This window comes from Suillus plorans (assembly GCF_016647745.1).
Source record: "Suillus plorans strain S12 chromosome Unknown HD556scaffold_70, whole genome shotgun sequence".
Classification (NCBI taxonomy): Eukaryota; Fungi; Basidiomycota; class Agaricomycetes; order Boletales; family Suillaceae; genus Suillus; species Suillus plorans.
In genome coordinates this window covers 129607-147847 of record NW_024537454.1, presented here as the reverse complement: position 1 = coordinate 147847, position 18241 = coordinate 129607, and the positions used below count along the sequence as shown (strand labels likewise).

General features: G+C 49.1%; 5 protein-coding genes and 1 non-coding gene across 6 annotated transcripts; 5 read left to right on the top strand and 1 right to left on the bottom strand.

Annotated features, from left to right (window-relative positions):
* Positions 1–289: 289 nt before the first annotated feature.
* On the top strand, positions 290–5572 carry HD556DRAFT_1404676 (CNH-domain-containing protein). The gene is made up of 12 exons (XM_041303947.1): positions 290–1370; positions 1436–2508; positions 2564–2707; positions 2756–3049; positions 3104–3373; positions 3423–3590; positions 3647–4019; positions 4071–4223; positions 4275–4543; positions 4592–4811; positions 4862–4945; positions 4996–5572. The coding sequence occupies exons 1-12, from the start codon at positions 587–589 to the stop codon at positions 5400–5402; spliced, it is 4239 nt and encodes a 1412-aa protein (XP_041155505.1). The 5' UTR covers positions 290–586; the 3' UTR covers positions 5403–5572.
* A 171-nt stretch (positions 5573–5743) lies between these two features.
* HD556DRAFT_1245488 (carbohydrate esterase family 4 protein) lies at positions 5744–7562 on the top strand (the record flags this gene model as incomplete). The annotated part of the gene is made up of 8 exons (XM_041298537.1): positions 5744–6095; positions 6146–6196; positions 6253–6481; positions 6583–6724; positions 6773–6980; positions 7041–7131; positions 7182–7278; positions 7329–7562. 8 exons carry the CDS (start codon positions 5744–5746, stop codon positions 7560–7562), a joined length of 1404 nt encoding a protein of 467 aa, XP_041155504.1.
* Positions 7563–7884: 322 nt separating this feature from the next.
* Positions 7885–10836, top strand: HD556DRAFT_1434103 (Sec1-like protein; the record flags this gene model as incomplete). Its single annotated transcript, XM_041305290.1, has 14 exons — positions 7885–7915; positions 7944–8102; positions 8157–8306; positions 8369–8458; positions 8524–8657; positions 8713–8982; positions 9053–9195; positions 9246–9486; positions 9546–9629; positions 9677–9765; positions 9817–9973; positions 10025–10129; positions 10180–10450; positions 10508–10836. 14 exons carry the CDS (start codon positions 7885–7887, stop codon positions 10834–10836), a joined length of 2253 nt encoding a protein of 750 aa, XP_041155503.1.
* A 173-nt stretch (positions 10837–11009) lies between these two features.
* Positions 11010–12740, bottom strand: HD556DRAFT_1404656 (P-loop containing nucleoside triphosphate hydrolase protein). Its single transcript, XM_041303946.1, has 9 exons — positions 12566–12740; positions 12473–12515; positions 12296–12415; positions 12009–12244; positions 11623–11958; positions 11349–11570; positions 11225–11301; positions 11108–11175; positions 11010–11057 (listed from the first exon to the last, which is right to left on the bottom strand). Exons 1-9 carry the CDS (start codon positions 12605–12607, stop codon positions 11035–11037), a joined length of 1167 nt encoding a protein of 388 aa, XP_041155502.1. The 5' UTR covers positions 12608–12740; the 3' UTR covers positions 11010–11034.
* Positions 12721–12803, top strand: HD556DRAFT_t105. The gene has a single exon. It is a non-coding gene; the product is annotated as a tRNA-Pro (tRNA).
* A 2976-nt stretch (positions 12804–15779) lies between these two features.
* HD556DRAFT_1245489 (GC-rich sequence DNA-binding factor-like protein-domain-containing protein) lies at positions 15780–18182 on the top strand (the record flags this gene model as incomplete). The annotated part of the gene is made up of 3 exons (XM_041298538.1): positions 15780–16400; positions 16452–16677; positions 16732–18182. The coding sequence occupies 3 exons, from the start codon at positions 15780–15782 to the stop codon at positions 18180–18182; spliced, it is 2298 nt and encodes a 765-aa protein (XP_041155501.1).
* Between the last annotated feature and the right edge of the window lie 59 nt (positions 18183–18241).

Genomic DNA, 18241 nt, shown 5'->3' with positions numbered 1-18241 from the left:
AGTATGTCACAAACGCGGTCAACATTGCGGTACGAGCCGCGTAATGAGCACTAAGTGTCAAGAGGCTATGTTTTTTGTCAGGTAGGACAACAGCCTGTAGTCATCTTTCTTTTTCATACTCCGGTACATCCATGTGTTCTGCGTGTGTTTCATGGAACGTGAATATTTGGAGTTGGTGGGCTTCGTGCGAGTGTCAGTGTCGGGAAGACTGATCCGTGTTGCCAATGCAAGTAGGAAATCATGTGGAGAATTCACCAATGACGTTTTCGATACTCTACGTAAATCAAACTGTATCTTGACCGTAACTTGTATTTCTACATTCAGTGCATCAACGAAGTCGCCGCGGTGGTCGCCGCCATCATCGATCACTACATTGTCTTCGCCGTCGTTAACGCTGAGGAAGAACGTGTGAGCGAATTAGCGGGCGATAACCAAACTTGGTGCAACTACAGGCCGAAAACTGAGTCTTGTGTGATCTCTACCACGCAGCCAACGCCAGCACCAGTGACTCGTACGTGATGATAACTCTCTTGTTTACCAACTGTCCACGATTACCCTAGAGCACTGATTGTCAGATACGGGTGCGATGGACAGGCCAGCTGGGCCCCGCCAGCCAGACAAGCGAAATGAAGCATACGAGTCCATCTTCGGTCGGCCATCCGCTTCTCACCACCAGGCAGGACAATATCCTGGCCAGCCTGTTGCGCAGCAGCTGCAATATGCACAGTCAGTACATGGCATGCCTGTGCATGGTGTCCAATACCACAACCAACCATACCCCGCACACTACCACCACGACAGGAGGACATCATACTCCCAACGTCAAAATTACTATCCAAATCACTTACCACAACACCCTCAGCAGCACCTGCAGTCACCATACAGGCAGTCATATCCACATACAGCTGCATCTCAGCAACAACTGCCTGCACACCACCATGCACAGCACACCCGTCCACACACTCTGGCGCCTCCCATGATCCATGGTCGTGCTAGATCTGTCGTCAGTTCACCCCATGCTGCTGGTATAATCTCACCGCTACCAGACGATCCGCCCGATGAATCCCTCGAGGCTCTTACGAGAGCAGGCCTCACCCCTGCACAGGCTTATCAGGCCCAAGTTTACCGTAATAGTCCTACCAATCAACAACAGCCCAACGAGCAGGCCAATTCCACAAGGGAACCCTCTTTGAACGGCAACCATCATCGTGTCTCTAACGACGTGCCCCTTTTGGGCGTCAATCTTGACCTCGAGGATACTCGCTTCAATATCGATTTTGGCACTGACGATCACCGAGGCCCAGAAGAGTCCACAAGCGAATTGCCATGGACCATTCCGAACACAGGTGCAAATGCAAAAGAATGTACACGTGGGTTCCACTCTCCCATATCTGGTCCCATTGCACAATGAGCTCATAATGTCCCCCTTCCAAAGCAATGGCTCCCCTCCCAAGGGCACAGCAATATCGACAAGCAAGCCCTCTTTCCATCGCATCTGATCAGAGTAATTCATCTGCCAGTTCACGACCACAACCCCTTCAGCTCGACACCACTCTCATGTCCACTCGTAATTCCCTCATCAGTAGTTCCCCTGCTTCATCCTCCTATGCTGCCGCTTCCACCAGTCGTCGATCCTCAGACTCTATCCGTACGATGCCTGGTGCTGCCTTTCGTCGTGACCGCACTCCACAAGATCGGTCCATGTCCATGTCAGCTGCTTCGGGCAGCATCCGCACTATGATCGATCGCGGCTCTCGCGCCCCGAACCCATTTATGGCTGGGGGTCGCAACAGCCCCACCACCTCTGCACGACCACCTCGCCGAACACCCATTGTATACCCTGCACTCCTCTCTCGCGTGGCGGAGGCTTTTCGTGAACGCATCAACCTCCAGGATCGTATTAAGGACGGTCTCACATACAAGGATGCCTTCGATGGTCGTGAGGCGGTCGACAAGATCTCATATATAATCAAGACTACCGACCGCAATCTCGCCCTACTTCTTGGTCGTGCCCTCGACGCACAAAAGTTCTTCCATGATGTCACCTATGACCATCGGCTCAGGGATAGCGCTGCAGAGCTGTACCAGTTCCGCACGAAATTGAGCCCATTCGTGAGCGGTGAGCTGCAGACAAACTTTGGGGATAGGGATGATGACGGTGATTTGAAACCGGAGCGGCCATCGCCTGGCCCTCAAGATTGTGGATCGGGGCCCTTTGGACAGGGATCGAACGACTCGCATGGTGACACACAGGAGAAGGACGCTTCACCTATTGTCGAGATCCCTGATCCGCGTGGACCCCAGGGATCAGAGAGTGTCGATGAGATGCCCCTTCCTTCGGGCGTTTTCACGCTTCTTACAGACTGCTACTCGCCGACGTGCACGCGAGATCAGCTGTGCTATAGTATCGCATGCCCTAGGAGGCTTGAGCAGCAGTCACGACTGAACATGAAGCCACAGCCTGGGCTCAAGAAGCAGATATCGAGGGAGAGCTTGGGTGACTTTGTGGTGCGTGTGATACAGACATCCTTTCCTTAGCGCTGATTACGTTCCATCTGGGCAGGAACCTGGTACGCTATGGATACACTCCGTCCCGCAAGAGGTCGTCAACAGTGTCTCCGACGCCGAGAAAAGGCGCCAGGAAGCTATTAACGAAGTCATATACACGGAACGTGACTTTGTCCGCGACATGGAATACCTTCGCGATGTGTGTCTTTGTACTTTATACTATCTCGTGGATTAATCTTCTGCACAGGTCTGGATAAATGGGCTGAAAGACAGTGACATCATCCCCGCTGAACGTCGTACGGACTTTGTGACACAGGTCTTCTGGAACATCCACGAAATTATCGCAGTAAATACCCGCCTTCGAGACGCGCTCAACAAGCGACAAAAGTCATACGCTGTTGTGGAGCGCATTGGGGATATCCTTCTTGATTCTGTGCCGCATTTCGCGCCCTTCGTAAGTTACGGTGCTCACCAACTGTATGGCAAGTATGAGTTCGAAAAGGAGAAGAGCTCCAATCCAGCGTTTGCACAGTTTGTGGAGGTGAGTCGACTTTTCCATCATGGTTTTTCTTGGTGGTTGATGCGGTTTCTTTAGACTACGGAAAGATTGCCAGAGTCACGCAAGCTTGAGCTCAATGGATACTTGACGAAGCCGACCACGCGATTAGCTCGATATCCACTGCTTCTGGAAGCGGTCTTAAAGCACACGCCTGATGATAACCCAGACAAGCAAACGCTTGCGCAGGTGGTTATCATGGTCCGCGAGTTTCTAGGGAAGGTGAACGTAGAGACGGGAAAGACAGAGAACCGTTTCAACCTTCTACAACTAGACCAGCAGCTCGTGTACAGGCCAGGGGAGCAAGTGGTATGTGTCCACTTCGTCATGGCGATGTGTTGCTGACAATGTTCGATAGGACCTGAAGCTGCAGGATCCTGGTCGCGAACTCGTATACAAGGGTGCTCTGAATAAAAGAGGTGGTGGGCAAGGGGACAGTGGAGACCTGCTTGTATACCTCTTTGACCACGCTCTACTAATGGTGAAGCAGAAGAGCAAACACGAACAATTCAAGGTCTATCGACGAGTAAGTGCCTGGATCCTATAGTGAATACCTGTTTCTCAGCCTTATCCGCACCGCAGCCGATACCCCTCGAGCTCCTCTTCGTGCACGTCACAGATGAATCCAATAACTCCAATCGTCCTGCTAACGCTCGTCAGGGGCATAAAACGCTCACGAAGAAACCCAGTTTCAACCGAGGTACACCGTACGCGCCTGCCATTCCAATTAAAGTCGATGGCAAAAGTGGATTCGCCATCACGTTCATACATCTAGGGCGCAAGTACTACCAGATGACGCTTTGGGCAAGCACATTTGTAAGCCACCGCAAATGGGTCGAAACCATCACGAAGCAACAGGAGTCTCTCCGTGAGCGGAGCACAGTGTTTGAAACAATCACCTTGTGCGAGGGCTTCTTCCTCGGGCAGAATAGGGTAAATTGCGCTGCGCCGTTTGGTGAGTGATTCTGGTGCATACTCCGTGGAAAAAGATGTTGATGGGATGTAGCGTACGGAAGGAGAATCGTGTATGGGACAGATGACGGAATCTACCTGTCGGATTTGAATCATCCAAACAGGGACCCAGTCAAAGTGCTGGCTCTACTGGATGTTTCTCAAGTCGATGTCCTGGAAGAGTTTCAATTGCTCATAGTACTTTCTGGTCAGTCTTCATCATTTCCGCGTGGTATTTTGTTTACAGGCTTTGCTCTAGAACGACAAGTCATCACATTCCCGCTAGACGCTCTCGATCCCATGGACCCAATGTCTGGCTTGAAGCGGGCGAAGAGGATATCGTCGCACACGACATTCTTCAAGGCTGGCATTTGCCTAGGAAAAGTCCTTGTTTGTATCGTCAAATCGAGTCCGCTGTCTAGTACGATTAAGACATTGGAACCAATTGACCAGAACATTCGCGGAAGGAGTAAACCGACGTTCCGTAAGATTTTGCAAGGCGGGAATGATACGCTGAAGGCGTTCCGAGTAAATTTTCTCATGTGTATGGTGTCCAAGTAGCTCATTTCGCCGCAGGAATTCTACATTCCCGTGGAGTCGAGCTCGATCCACTTCCTGAAAACGAAGCTCTGTGTAGGGTGCACGAAAGGCTTCGAGATTGTCGACCTCGAGAGTCTTGATACGCAGGGACTTCTTGATCCAGCCGACACTTCCCTTGACTTTGTACGGAAAAGAGAAAACCTTCGGCCGATGGCTATCTACCGAGTAGACAACGAGTTTCTGCTTTGTTATGATGGTAAGTGGCCAGAACGTCTCTCTTCCTGCGAATGACTCATCCGTTCCTAGAATTCGCATTCTATGTGAATAAAAACGGTTGGCGGTCCCGACAAAATTTCATGGTGCACTGGGAGGGGTCGCCTACTGGTTTTGGTATGTTCAGGCTCCAAGTACGTTGGGCCAGCACTAATTAGTTCAATCAGCCCTTCGTTTCCCATATGTTTTAGCGTTTGAACCTACGTTCGTGGAAATCCGGCACGTTGAAACGGGTCTCATGTCGCAAGTCATCCAGGGGAACAACCTCCGTCTTTTATTCGCTGACATGCCATCGTCGGCGACGCATTCAGGTAATGCGCAGCAAAACCAATACTACGGGCAGCAGATGTATAGTCAATATCAGCAGCCGACACCGTCACTTTATGGGCAGTCGTCGGTATACGGACAAGGATACAGTTCACCTGCCCATTCCCCCCAGTCTCAGCATGCACGCCTCATACCATCCGGGCGCGACGAGATCTTGATGGTTTCTGACGACCGCGTGTTAACATTACGAATGGCTGTGGGACAGCATGTTATTTGTGATACGGTATCGCTGGCGTCATCGCGATGACTGTAGGTATTTTGTTTTGCGTATGTTGTGATATTCAGATATGTTATATGAGTAACATCTTTTGTGATTTTGTCTGTTAATTCGTGATACTAGTACCCTCACCATAGCATATATTTCTATTGCATTTGTGTAGTTCAAACAATGAAATTGATCAATTGATATATAATGTCCATGATGCTCCGAGAATAGCGTTTCCAAGGGACGTTATTACCATTTTTAGATGACTGCGATCCCATTTTTGGCCCATGTTTTCTTTTATAATTATTTTTCTTGCTCTCTTTCACCAATCTTTGTCCCTCCCGTCACTCTTTTGCCTTTGTCTTGGCCAGGCCCATTCCGTCATGCAGCTGCAAGCTTTTGTCGCTCTTTTATCACTTCTCGGGGTCGCTAATGCCAATTCCGAACGTCATGCTCGTCTCGCAAAGAGACAGAATGCTGGGGCCGTCGTCACGGTTGGTTCGAGCTCTGCTAATTCGACTTCCTTATCATCCGGTGCCCCAACAACGAGCTTTACTTCATCGACTGCATCGGCCTTGGGTTCACCCGTGCCAACCACACCCGTTGGCACCACTATTCCTCCGCTCGTTAATATCACTTCCGGCATGGCGACCCCTTCAACAGTCCCTCTCTCTGCTACTTATTCCGCAGGCGCTACACCTTTAATTTCCGGTGCTCCAGTTTTACCTACTCCATGTAAGTTTTCGTATCCCTGCGTTTTTCAGCGCTGACAATATTGTGAATAGTCGTATTTCAAGCCGCAAACTGGCCTGCTCAGGACCAGATTGCACCTACTGGTTTGTGTTGTAAAAAATTACGATGAGTTACCAAGCGTAATACTATTATTACGCAGATTCCGACGAGGTTTCCGAATGGATGGAAGAACTCGATGGCTTCAATATACCCGATATCACTCCTACCGTAGATGGCACTTGCGTAAACGACGCAGCTGCTGCCGCAGACGCTGCTAGTCGTGGTTGGTGGACTTGCGGTGGTTATACCCGTGTTACTGATATCACCGCTTGTCCGGATAAGTTGACATGGGGCGTCAGCTTTGATGATGGCCCAGGTTTCTACAGTATGTGCATTTTTCTAGCATTGTATCACTTAAAGTTGATGTTTTTGAATAGCTCAGTGTGTTATTTTTGACATTCTTGACTGTATTTTTCTTATCGATTGACAGGGAGCTTCTTGACTACCTGGCTTCCAAGAACATGACCTCGACGTTCTTCGTTATTGGTTCTCGTATCGTCGAGCGTCCTCAGGTTCTTGTGGAGGAGTATATGTCTGGGCACGAAATCGCTGTGCACACCTGGTCTCATCGCGTACGTTTGGTAAAATCACTCTTGCGTATGCGGCTAATCGCGCAATAGCCTCTTACCATGCTTACAACTGCACAAGTCGTAGCTGAGCTGGGTTGGGCACGTAAAGCTATCAAGGATGTCATTGGTGTTACTCCCACATTGATGCGTCCCCCTTACGGCGACATCGACGATCGTGTTCGTGCCATTTCCCTGGCCATGGGCATGGTCCCCGTTATCTGGACTAGCACTGGTACTGGCGCAACGTTTGATACTAACGGTTAGCTATCTCAATTTTATGCTTGGATCTCGAACTTAGATTTATTTTAATCGACAATAGACTGGAAGGTTCCTGGCGGTGTGGTCACAGGTCCTCAGTCCTATGCCACCTTTGAGGCTATTCTAGCCAACGCAACTATGCTGAACACTGGGTAGGTGCAGTTCGGGTTACTTTCGTTCGACTTCACTCATTTTCACCTAGATTTGTTGTTCTGGAGCACGACTTATATGCACAAACTGTCGATCTTGCTATTGGCTACACGTTGCCTGCTGCTATGAATTTTACCCCTACGCTTACTGTTCGTAATCTCCCTTATGTGCAGACAATTATCTGACCCTCGTTATGCAGCTCGACTCCATTGGTCACTGCAACGGCATTCCAAGTACGAACCTGTATCGCGAGAGCAACCAAAACACAAGCTTCCCCTACCCAAACAGCACTAGTGGTGACACGTCCGTTCCTAGCGGCTCAGGCGGGAAGGGTAGCACCAGCGCAACTTCTGGTACTTTATCGAATGCCATAATGCCTATATCTATGGTCGTTGCTTCATTGTTGGCTGCTGGCGGCTCCCTCCTCATGTGACCTGACGGATATACCATTTACGCAAACTTGACTAATCTAGACAATGATGGACGTACGGCAGCTGTATATATATTTCGCCCCCTTTGTGGACAAGTATGTTTTTGTGGATGCTGCTCTATCTACTCTGATTCTAAGTACCCCGTTTTCTCTGTTCAATATGTTGTATTTTGTGTGAAATTTGGGACAGAGGTTTTTGCAGAGAGCAATAAACCTCTGACATGAACTTGCTGGCAGATAAACATAGTACTTGCGGTAATAGCCGATAATAAGGCTTGGATCCGGAAGACAGTTAAGTTACGGTTGCTGCCAGCCATATCGATTCATGGCTTCACTCGTCACCGCTGTTCGCTCAAGTATGCGCGCTGCTTTCTTATAACCCAGCGAGCGCTAATGTACATATCACAATTGCAGAATTACTTCAGGCAATTAGATCCGTGAATCCCCCTGGACGATGGAAGATTCTTGTGGTGGACGAACACTCACAGAAGCTGCTAGGTTCAGTTCTTAAGCAGTTCGATATCCTCGAGGAGAATGTCACTTGTGAGCCCTTGTCAGTCGGATAACTCAATTAGCACTAACAGCCACATGGGTCAGTGATCGAGTCAATATCCTCTCACCGGGAACCGCAGCAGTTTGAGGCAGTCTATCTACTCATGCCGACTACGCAGAATGTCAATCGCATCATCAAAGACTTCAGTGACGGCCGCCAGCAGTATCTTGGGGCTCACTTATTCTTCGTCGATGGTGCGCTTTCTCATCTGACTTCCGTGCCAGTTGCATCGGTTGAGGACAGGCGTGTGCTTTAGGATTGTCGGAAACCTTATTTGAGCACTTGACGACATCCCCTGCTGAACCGCACCTCAAAGGACTGCAGGATCTGTTTGTCAACTTCTGGGGTGAGTTTCGTGCGGAGGCCACTCACGACGAAGCTTGATGTTGATTAGGGTGCCTCCGTATGCAGCGACCGAGGCGCAAACTTTCTCTCTTCAGTCACCAGGACTGTTCTTTAACACTTATAGCCCACCACGAAATGAAGCTGCATTCAAGTCAGCGCGATTGAAGCTTGAGGAGGAGTTGCGGTTTGTTAGCAAAACTGTACGCAATCAAATGCAGGTGTCTGGAACCATGTTTATGAACTCAATTTTTGCAGATAGCAAATGTCTGCATCACACTCAACGAGTTCCCGTACGTTCGGTACTACATGCCAACTCACCACACTCCCCTTGGTCCCCTCAAACCCAATGACCAAACGCGCGCTCCTCCGCCTCCTGAAGGCAGTGGTCGATGGCGAACCAATCTGGCTCGCGGAGACGCTGCACGCGCCTACGAGGTTGCTGACACGGACTTCGTTACGAAGTTGCTTGCATTTATGATCCAGCAGAACCTGGATGAGTACCGGCGAGTCAATCCGGAGTTCCCTGTGAGTGCTTAACTTAGGTCACCTGTTGACTTGGACCGGCTTGTTAAATTATTATGATGGACAACGCTAGAAAGCTTCTGATCCTCCCCGACCCCGCGGTACGCTTATAATCACGGACCGATCTATGGATACTGTCGCACCGTTCATTCATGAGTTCACATATCAGGCTATGTGTAATGATCTGCTGCAGATAGACGACGGCACAAAATACATGTCCGTCTGCGCGTGCTGGTGCGAAAGTCCACTAACAATTTTACCCATAGGTACAAGTTCCAATCATCGGTCGGATCTTACGAGGACAAGATCGCCACCCTTTCTGACGCTGACTCGGTATGGACCACTGTGCGCCACATGCACATGCGTGAAGCGATCGACAAACTCATGGCGGATTTTAACAAGTTTATGGAAGAGAATGCAGGGTTCAAGGGGGAGGGCGCTGCCAGTCTCAATGACATGAAAGATATGCTTGCAAATTTGCCTCAATATCAAGAACAGAGAGAAAAGGTGAGTGTATGCGCGTGCCTGCCCGTATCAATGGTACTAATCTTGTGATGACATCCAAGTTCTCGTTGCATCTGAACATGGCGCAGGATTGTATGAACCTGTTTGAGAAGCACAAACTACCGCTGGTGGCCAACGTTGAGCAGGTAGCTGTGATACATTCTTTCGATGGACAAAACTAACGCATATCCAGTGTTGTGCTACTGGACTCACCGCAGAGGGGAAGACACCGAAAACTCTTGTTGAGGAAATGGTGCCCTTGTTGGATAGCCAGGAGGTCATGTGAGTATTCATATAACCCTTCTGGGTGGCTAGCCTGATAGTCTTGCATAGAAATGCCAACAAAGTGCGCATGGTCGCGCTTTACATCCAACACCGTGATGGTGTTCCAGACGAGGATCGCCGACGATTGTATCAGCATGCACGGCTGAGCATGACTGATCAGGACGCCGTCAATTCGTTGGTTCATCTCGGTGTTCGCATAAGCAGAGTACGCGTGTGGCAAGTGTAATTCATTATCCCACTCATGGTTGCACTCTAGGGACCTTCAGACAAGGATACGAAGAAAAAGCTCAAGCAAAAGACATCCAGCGACGATGAGTACGAACTCTCACGGTACCGACCTCTGCTTCGGACAGTCATAGAAGTACGAACACTGTTACATCTCACTGCTCTGTGCTGAATACTATCCCCCAGGAACACTCCGCCAACAAATTAGACCCCACGCTCTTCCCCTACGTCAAAGATTCGCCAATAGTTCTGTCACCGGCTGTAAGTCTCAAACAGACAACACCCCAAACCACGTCCCTACGCAGTGCGAAGCCTAGCTGGCACAAGGCTGTTCGGCCGAATGCTCTTGCGGAGAGCAAGCAACGTGTTATTGTGTTTGTGGTTGGCGGGATGACATACTCGGAGATTCGAGAGGCATACTCGTTGTCGACGTTGCTAAACAAGGATATCTACATAGGTATGTCATTTGTCTCATCAGGGGCTTCCCAGGTTACTGAAAGCTTGTCATCTATAGGCTCAACACACGCTATCACGCCCCGTAACTTCATCGATGATCTGAAAGTCGTTGAGATTGCGGGCGTCGGCTCACGTGCTGTGCCAAATGGTGTCTCGTTGGCAGTAGCACATAACTCATACCAAGAGTATTATGATGAGAAGTACTTCACACCAGACCCTCCTGTACCTCAACGACCCACACTTGCGGTGCCGAAGGACTCGAAACATTCCGCCAGCAAGCTTACGAAGACACCTTCATCATACTCAACGTCATCGGCGTCGCTGGTCGGCTCGGGCACGGTGGAAAAGGAAGAAAAGAAGAAAAAGAAGGGGCTTTTCCGTTTCTAATTCCCATCATACCTCTCCTACTTAACCAATTTTTCCACTCGAACCACCCACGGACGATATTCAACGACGCGGAAGTGTGTAGACTATAATAGGGTGACGTTAATGTACCTTTTGGATTATTTCGTTTCTTAGTCGTGGATAACCCTCGAATGCGAGATAAAAATGAGATACAATGCAAGCGGTATATTACATGTGGGTCTATGCAGAATACTCCAACTTGGCTGCGAATTGCTTGAGAAAATGTGACGAACTACAAAGAGCCTGGACTCACTCTCGTGCTTTTTAGCATCGCTGACCTTCCGTGCAGCTTTAGTGAGATCTTCTTGGACGATGTATTCTCTTCGCGGAAGTGAGCGAAAAGTGCTTGTCGTGACAAACTAGAACTCACCGGTCGTCCCTAATAGCGAACATGCCTGCTTCTGTCACCACGTTCCGCAGGTCAGCACCATTGAACGCATCCGTGAGCTGCAAGCTGGGTGAGATAAATTCTAGATGACAACAATAGAATCCACCTTCACGATTGCTTCATAATCAATGTATCCGCTCTTGTTCACGGGTTGTGCATGAATCTTCAAAATCTCTAGTCGTGCCTGTTCGTTCGGTAGAGGAATTTCAATCTTCCGGTCTAGTCGACCAGGACGAAGGAGAGCAGGGTCAAGAGTGTCTGGCCGATTGGTTGCCATGATGAGCTTTGTCCGTCCTAGGGAGTCAAAACCATCCATTTGGTTCAATAGCTGTGAAAAAGTGAGCTTGATCCCACAAAGAAAGTGCAGAACAGATATTAACCTCCATCAATGTTCTCTGAATCTCACGGTCTGCACTGGTACCCTCCGAAAACCGCCTTCCACCGATGGCGTCGATTTCGTCCATAAATATTACGCAGGGCTCGTGGTCCCTTGCATACCCGAACATCTCACGCACTACTCGTGCGCTCTCACCAATGTACTTGTCGACGATAGCAGAAGATACTACTTTGAGAAAATTAGTTTGGAGAGTAGCTGCGACAGCACGGGCAAGGAGAGTTTTGCCCGTCCCTGGGGGACCGTATAAGAGGACACCCTTGGGTGGTTTGATACCGACCCGGAGGAAGAGTTCTGGGCTGAGCAGCGGTAGCTCGATCACCTAGAGAATAGTAAGTATAAAGCAGCAGGAAGAAATTATAGCAAACATACCTCACGCAGCTCTCGTACCTGCTCACCCAAGCCACCAATACCCGCGAACGATGCACCTCCAGGATCTTCCAAGCTCATCTTGTAAACCATAGGATCTACTTCTCTTGGCAGGATACGCATGATTGTGAGTGTGGTCATGTCAAGAGAAACTCGTGTGCCTGTCTTGAGTTTCTCTGCTGGTAAGGCAGGACGATAAGAGACAACATATCGAGGTCCTGACGATGCCTTTACAATGACTATGCAATGATTGAGCGCCCCAACAGATGAAGAAACCTAATGCGACTGACATCGTTCGTCATCTAGTTGTTTCATGACCTCTCCAATAATCTGTCCAACGGACTGCACGGCCTTGATGTCATCCTCGGTCTTCGCGTATTCAGCCTCAAGATCTTTCAACGAAAACCGCACTGTATGTTAACAAACGTTAGAAAGCTTCGAATACTCCTGATTCGACAAACGCTAACGATTCTTGAGACTCTGACTCGAGTTCTCGTGACTCTGCATTTTCTATAACAGAGCTGAAATCAGCAGAAGTGCAAGACAGGCAGCTCACTTACATCCCGGTAGCTCTTGAGAGCATCCTGTCTTCGTTGGTCCATTGTGCTAGATGATGTCGGTTCTTAAGAATCAGATGAACGCGAAGGGACGCGTCAGTAAAGACTTATTTGGAACCTACACGATTATGGTGGTTTAGTAAGTCAAACCTTTTATCGGCCTGGTGGTCTAGTAGTATGATTCCTTGTTAGGGTTGACCCAAATTCGAGGAGGTCCCGGGTTCAATTCCCGGCCAGGCCCTTCTTTGCTTTTTACTTACGTTGACGCCCATGTTCAGAAATACAGAAGTTATTCGCGCACTGGTAGGATAACATTCTCCAGATGTTAAGGAATGATTTAATTGTGACATTTCGTCAGTCTGACCGTCTCTTGGTGTTCTATCTTACCCAGTGTATACTGCACGACGCCAGCGCCTACATTGAGCTACATTGACTGACTTGGAAACAACAACTGATATAATTGTATGTCTCTTACGTTTCTCGCTATCAGAATCTGAACTAGCTCGTGGCTGATGATTCCCCATGGGCGGCTAGGTTGTCACGGTGGTATCCTCTTTTCACATGAAGAAATGTCTCAATTGAATGGAACGCTTGTATGAGTATGTCAAATTCGTTGAATATTGAATAGAGTTTAAAGACTGGTGCTGAGACATACCAAAAAAAGAACCGGTGTCAGACTATCGGATGAGATTGTGGTCGCAGGGGTCATTTGCATCAATCATCCTATAAAGCAAGAATCTGTTAACTAGGGCAAGAGGAGTGACTCAACGCCAGGATGGCGGGGATGGCAGCGATTTCGAACCTGCGAAAGTTCTCGTCAGGGGACTACCCTTGAGTTTCTTCTGCAATACTACCGTTGAGCCTACTATATACCTAGTGGGAGTACAAGACCTGCTTTCAACAAAATTGATGAAAGATTTCAAGTTGTTGCATGCCCTATCGGTCAGGAGAAGGAAAAAAACTCATAGTGCGAGGAGACATGCACCAAAATGAGGCTGTATGTGAGAGAAGATTCATTAGCGCAGCGCCAACTTGTTGGACTCGCAAACACACACACCGTCTATTTCTCCGATGTAGTAAAACTTGTCCGGACTCCGCTTACAACATGCACTGAGATATGAAACGGTGACAAGGGACCAGCGCCGCTTCGACTGCAAATGGTCAGTGGGACTCTACTCACCCAGATCAGTTCAATCTATAGATCCATTCCTGGTGAGATGGCTCCGCTGATGGAACAAACTGATCCCACCTCTTGTCCGAATGCGAGTGCTGGAAATCTCACAAATTTTTGAATAAGATCTTACTTACCCCAGTCGTATACCAGCGCAGCAGAAGAGAGAACTAGAAAATCGCTGTAGAAGGTTAGACGGAGACGTAATGCTCTTTATCCGATGACTCTCCACGAAAGTACGAAATAGTTGAGAGGCCACACGAGGAAAAATAACATACCCACAAGACAACACAGACATCTCGATATCTTGTCCTTCATTGTGACAGACTTCTTGAGACATCTGTTTCGGTGTTCTCCTTCTGTTCAGACTTGATCCGGTCCTTATATATGTTAGAACATTATGAGTATAGTACGAGATGGAGACAAGAACTCACGGCCGGAATGTGACAATGACTCCATGGTTGCACTCTCGTACGTGCAGGGGTCAAAGTGCAAACGATCACATAACAGCACATACTGTTTGCAGCATTTTGTAAAGCTCATCTACAATGGAAATCGAAAAATCAGCAGCAATCCCACATGCATACCCAGCTTGATGTTTTCAGCAACCCGTCTCAAGTTCGTCAAACTTTGTGGCCACTTGGAGACATATCTGATACGACAACTTCAGACACTGTCGGAGAATCTGAACCCATGAATGATCAAAGCTGTCATCCTCGAATTTATCCCCTCGAAAATCCTGTTGCCTTTGAAAGGTCAAGGATATCCTCTTCTGTATCCCGGCCTTGCCTCGCGACTAATGTTGGGAAGAAAAGAGGATGGGAACCTGCAGCGGCCCGAAGAACTGGCGGGGGAAAACACCGCAAAGCTGCACAACTTGGAACTCCAGCTCCAGGAACAGGATACACTGGAGTCGTAGACACTGTGTGCGCCAGATATACTGCGAAACGCTGGAGCACATGGAATAACGCACACAGACAGAACTTATGGATGAGCGACAGCCTATAGGTGACAGTTCCACCTTCGCCATGATTATTGAACCTGAAGGACAGCTCCATAAGTCACACCAGAAGGGTCTTTGCCACGGCAAATCGAGTCACTTGCAGGCCATAACTTTGTGGGCGGCTACAACAATGACTACCCGGCATGCGGATATTCGACGTATCAGTGGTTGATCAATGGGCGGTGTTCATGAATACTGCTAATATAATGTTTTACGCACTCAGAATCCAGATGGAGGCTCATGAGTTGTGGTTTGGCTTGTGCTTACCCCACGTCCAGAGACAAAACGGTTGAGTCACTCAGTGAGCGGCAGAGTTTGGGCATAGTCATTAAAGTCACGAGTCTATTACTATTACTTGGTCTCCCAACACAGCTTAACTGCTTAACACCATGCCACGCCGCAAACATCAATTTCTCGAAGACGATGATTCTGACTCTTCAGAAGGTTCAGAAGCCGACGTCAACCTACACGACAATGATCCAGACGTTCGTGCTGAGCGTGCCCTCTTCGAAAATTCGCACAAACGACGTCGGAAGAATGGTAAAGAAGACGCAATTTATGGTGTTTTTGGTAGCGACAGTGAGGATGAAGGCTACGGCGGCCCCAACTCGAAACGCAAGAGAAGTGATTGGACGAAGGCTCCCGCATTTGTCGCAAAGGGAAAAGTAGATTTGGAGGAGGATGTGGAGGCGCAGGAGGACGAGGCAGGGGACGAGGAACAAGAAGTGGTGGATGAAGCGGACGGGGTTGACAGTTCTGACGATGATATCGAGCAGGCTGAATATGCCGAGGATGATGAAGGTGGGGATGGACTCTCGGCGCCTCCTTCGCCCCGGATACGAGATCAAGAAGAGGACGAACCACCAGAGCGGCCTGCATTTACCGGCCTTGGCTCGACTAGAGCTGAGCCGGAACCTCCAATGCAGAATTTTACGAGAGGCGGTATAGGATCTTCAAAAGGTGGAATTGGCTCAAAAGGTGGAATAGGTTCTGCCAAGGGTGGTTTCGGTAATTCTACAAAACTTGGATCCGCGACTGTAGGTATGGGATTTACGAAAGGTGGCATCGGTTCTACATCTAGTGCTCCATCTGAACCTGTTATCGCTGCCCCCGCTCCTACCAAACTAGCGTCTACATCCGAGTTACCAACCGCCTTTGGTGGTAACAATGCCCCTCGTGCGCAACGCTCTTTCCTCCGCAGCGGGACTTCTTCTACAAGCAAACCATCCACACCGCTACCTGCACATGAGCAAGCACACTTCAACAAGATTGGAAGTACCATTGGTGCTCAAATGCTTGCAAAGATGGGATGGCAGGCTGGTACAGGTCTCGGCGCGACCGGAGAGGGTATCGTCATCCCAATCGAGAGCAAATTGCGTCCGAAGAAAATGGGTATCGCGTTCAAGGGGTACAGGGAGAAGACGGAGCAAAGCAAACTTGAGGCTAGAAGGAGGGGAGAGGTAGTCAGTGACGATGAGGAAGAGGTGCGGCCGAGACAGAGTAAGAAGGGCGATGCGAAGGAGAAGAGGAGCGACGCTTGGAAGAAGCCGAAGAAGGTGAAGACAAAGGTCGAGCACAAGACATACGAACAAATTGTTGCAGAGGCTGGACAAGAACCCGCCGCATCCGGCATTGGTCAAATCATTGATGCGACTGGCAGAACGGTGAATGCTGCTCATATCTTCTTGTCTCACCTTACTTACGCATCTTTTCAGCCTCGTGAAGTTGCGTCACTTGCCGACATATCTTTGTCATCGTGGACGCCATCAACTGATCCTACTCGCATACCGGAAGTACGGCATAACCTGCGACTTATTGTAGACGCATGTAAGAACGATCTTGACGGGCTTGCACGTGAAGCCAAGGCTCTCGAGGAACGCAAAAGATTCATTACTCAAGAGGGCATTCGGCTGCAAAAGAAAGTCAGTGATGAGGCTGAACGTATGTCTGTTCTCGCTTTTCAATTTGATCATCACTTACGCGCAGTGTATGTAGTCATTGCACGACTACAGCAGGTGAAACTTGTTGTAGACGATATTGGCGCAAAGGCGAAGGAACTAGCTTCTGTTTATGAGGCAACTTTGGATGACTTTTCGCCTTTGTTTTCCACCCTGCTGGTGCAGTACCACGCAGAGTTCGACAGATATCGGTTGGACGAGATTGTTGTTGCAGCAATTGCGCCGATGGTCAGACGCATCGTTGCTCAATGGAATCCACTCCAGGATCCTCCAGGCTTGATCACAACCTTCCGCACATGGAAGCAAGCGCTGAAAGTCAACTCTGTTGACAAGCCACCAGATACCCAGATTGACATCTATGGCGCGCGCATTGTGGCAACCCCTCCTGCTATTGAAAAGCCGATGACTCCTTTTGAGTCCCTTTTATGGAATGTATGGCTACCCAAAGTCCGTACCTGCCTTAACAACGAGTGGTCACCTGAGGACCCTACACCAGCTGTCAAGTTGTATGAAGCATGGTCGACATTCCTCCCGCCATTTGTGCGCGACAACATACTTGACCAACTCATACTACCCAAAGTAAGCAAAGCCGTTGCAGACTGGAGCCTCAAGCGTAGTACGGTGTCCTTGCACGCGCTTGTATTCCCTTGGCTTCCATACCTCGGTTTGCGTATTGACTATGTTCTGGATGATGCGCAAAGGAAGGTCAAGAGCCTTCTCAGGAGTTGGGTACCAGCAGACGGCGCACTCAAGGATCTCGGTGGATGGATGGAGGTTTTCGACAAAGGCGAGTGGGACGCGATGCTCCTCAAGTATGTTGTGCCGAAATTGGGCTCGTTGTTACGCGACGAGTTCCGTGTCAACCCCCGCAACCAAAATATGGAACCATTGAAGCAGGTTCTCGCGTGGTCCACGCTTCTCCGCGGAAGTGTATTTTCCCAACTGCTAGAAACCGAGTTCTTTCCGAAGTGGCTGGATGTACTGCACATTTGGCTCATACAGCCAAAGGTCAGTTTTGAGGAAGTTGCACAGTGGTATTCCTTTTGGAAGAGCAGTTTCCCGGATAGTGTGCAGTCTATGCCCGATGTTGCACGTGGATTTACTCGCGGGTTGCAACTTATGAACACAGCTATCGAGCTTGGCCCTGATGCACCTACAATGCTGAAACGCCCAGATCTACGTGCAGAACAGGCGATTGCAAATGTGTCTATGAAGAAGTCAACTGCAACAAAAGTCGCTCCTGCGCGGATTCAAGAGATCACCTTCCGCTCGATTGTGGAGGAGTTTGCTGCGTCGCACAATCTCTTGTTTATTCCTACGGGGCGCGCGCACGAGAAGTCAAGGATGCCGTTGTTCCGCATCTCATCTAACATTGGAGGGAAAGGAGGCTTGCTTGTCTATGTGCAAGACGATGCGGTGTGGGCACCTGACGGGGATGAGTATAGGGCAATAACCTTGGAGGATATGGTTCTTAGGGCGAACAAGTAGAGATATTCAGAAGTAATATTGATAATATTAGTAGATGTACACCTAGGCAGTTGATTGTG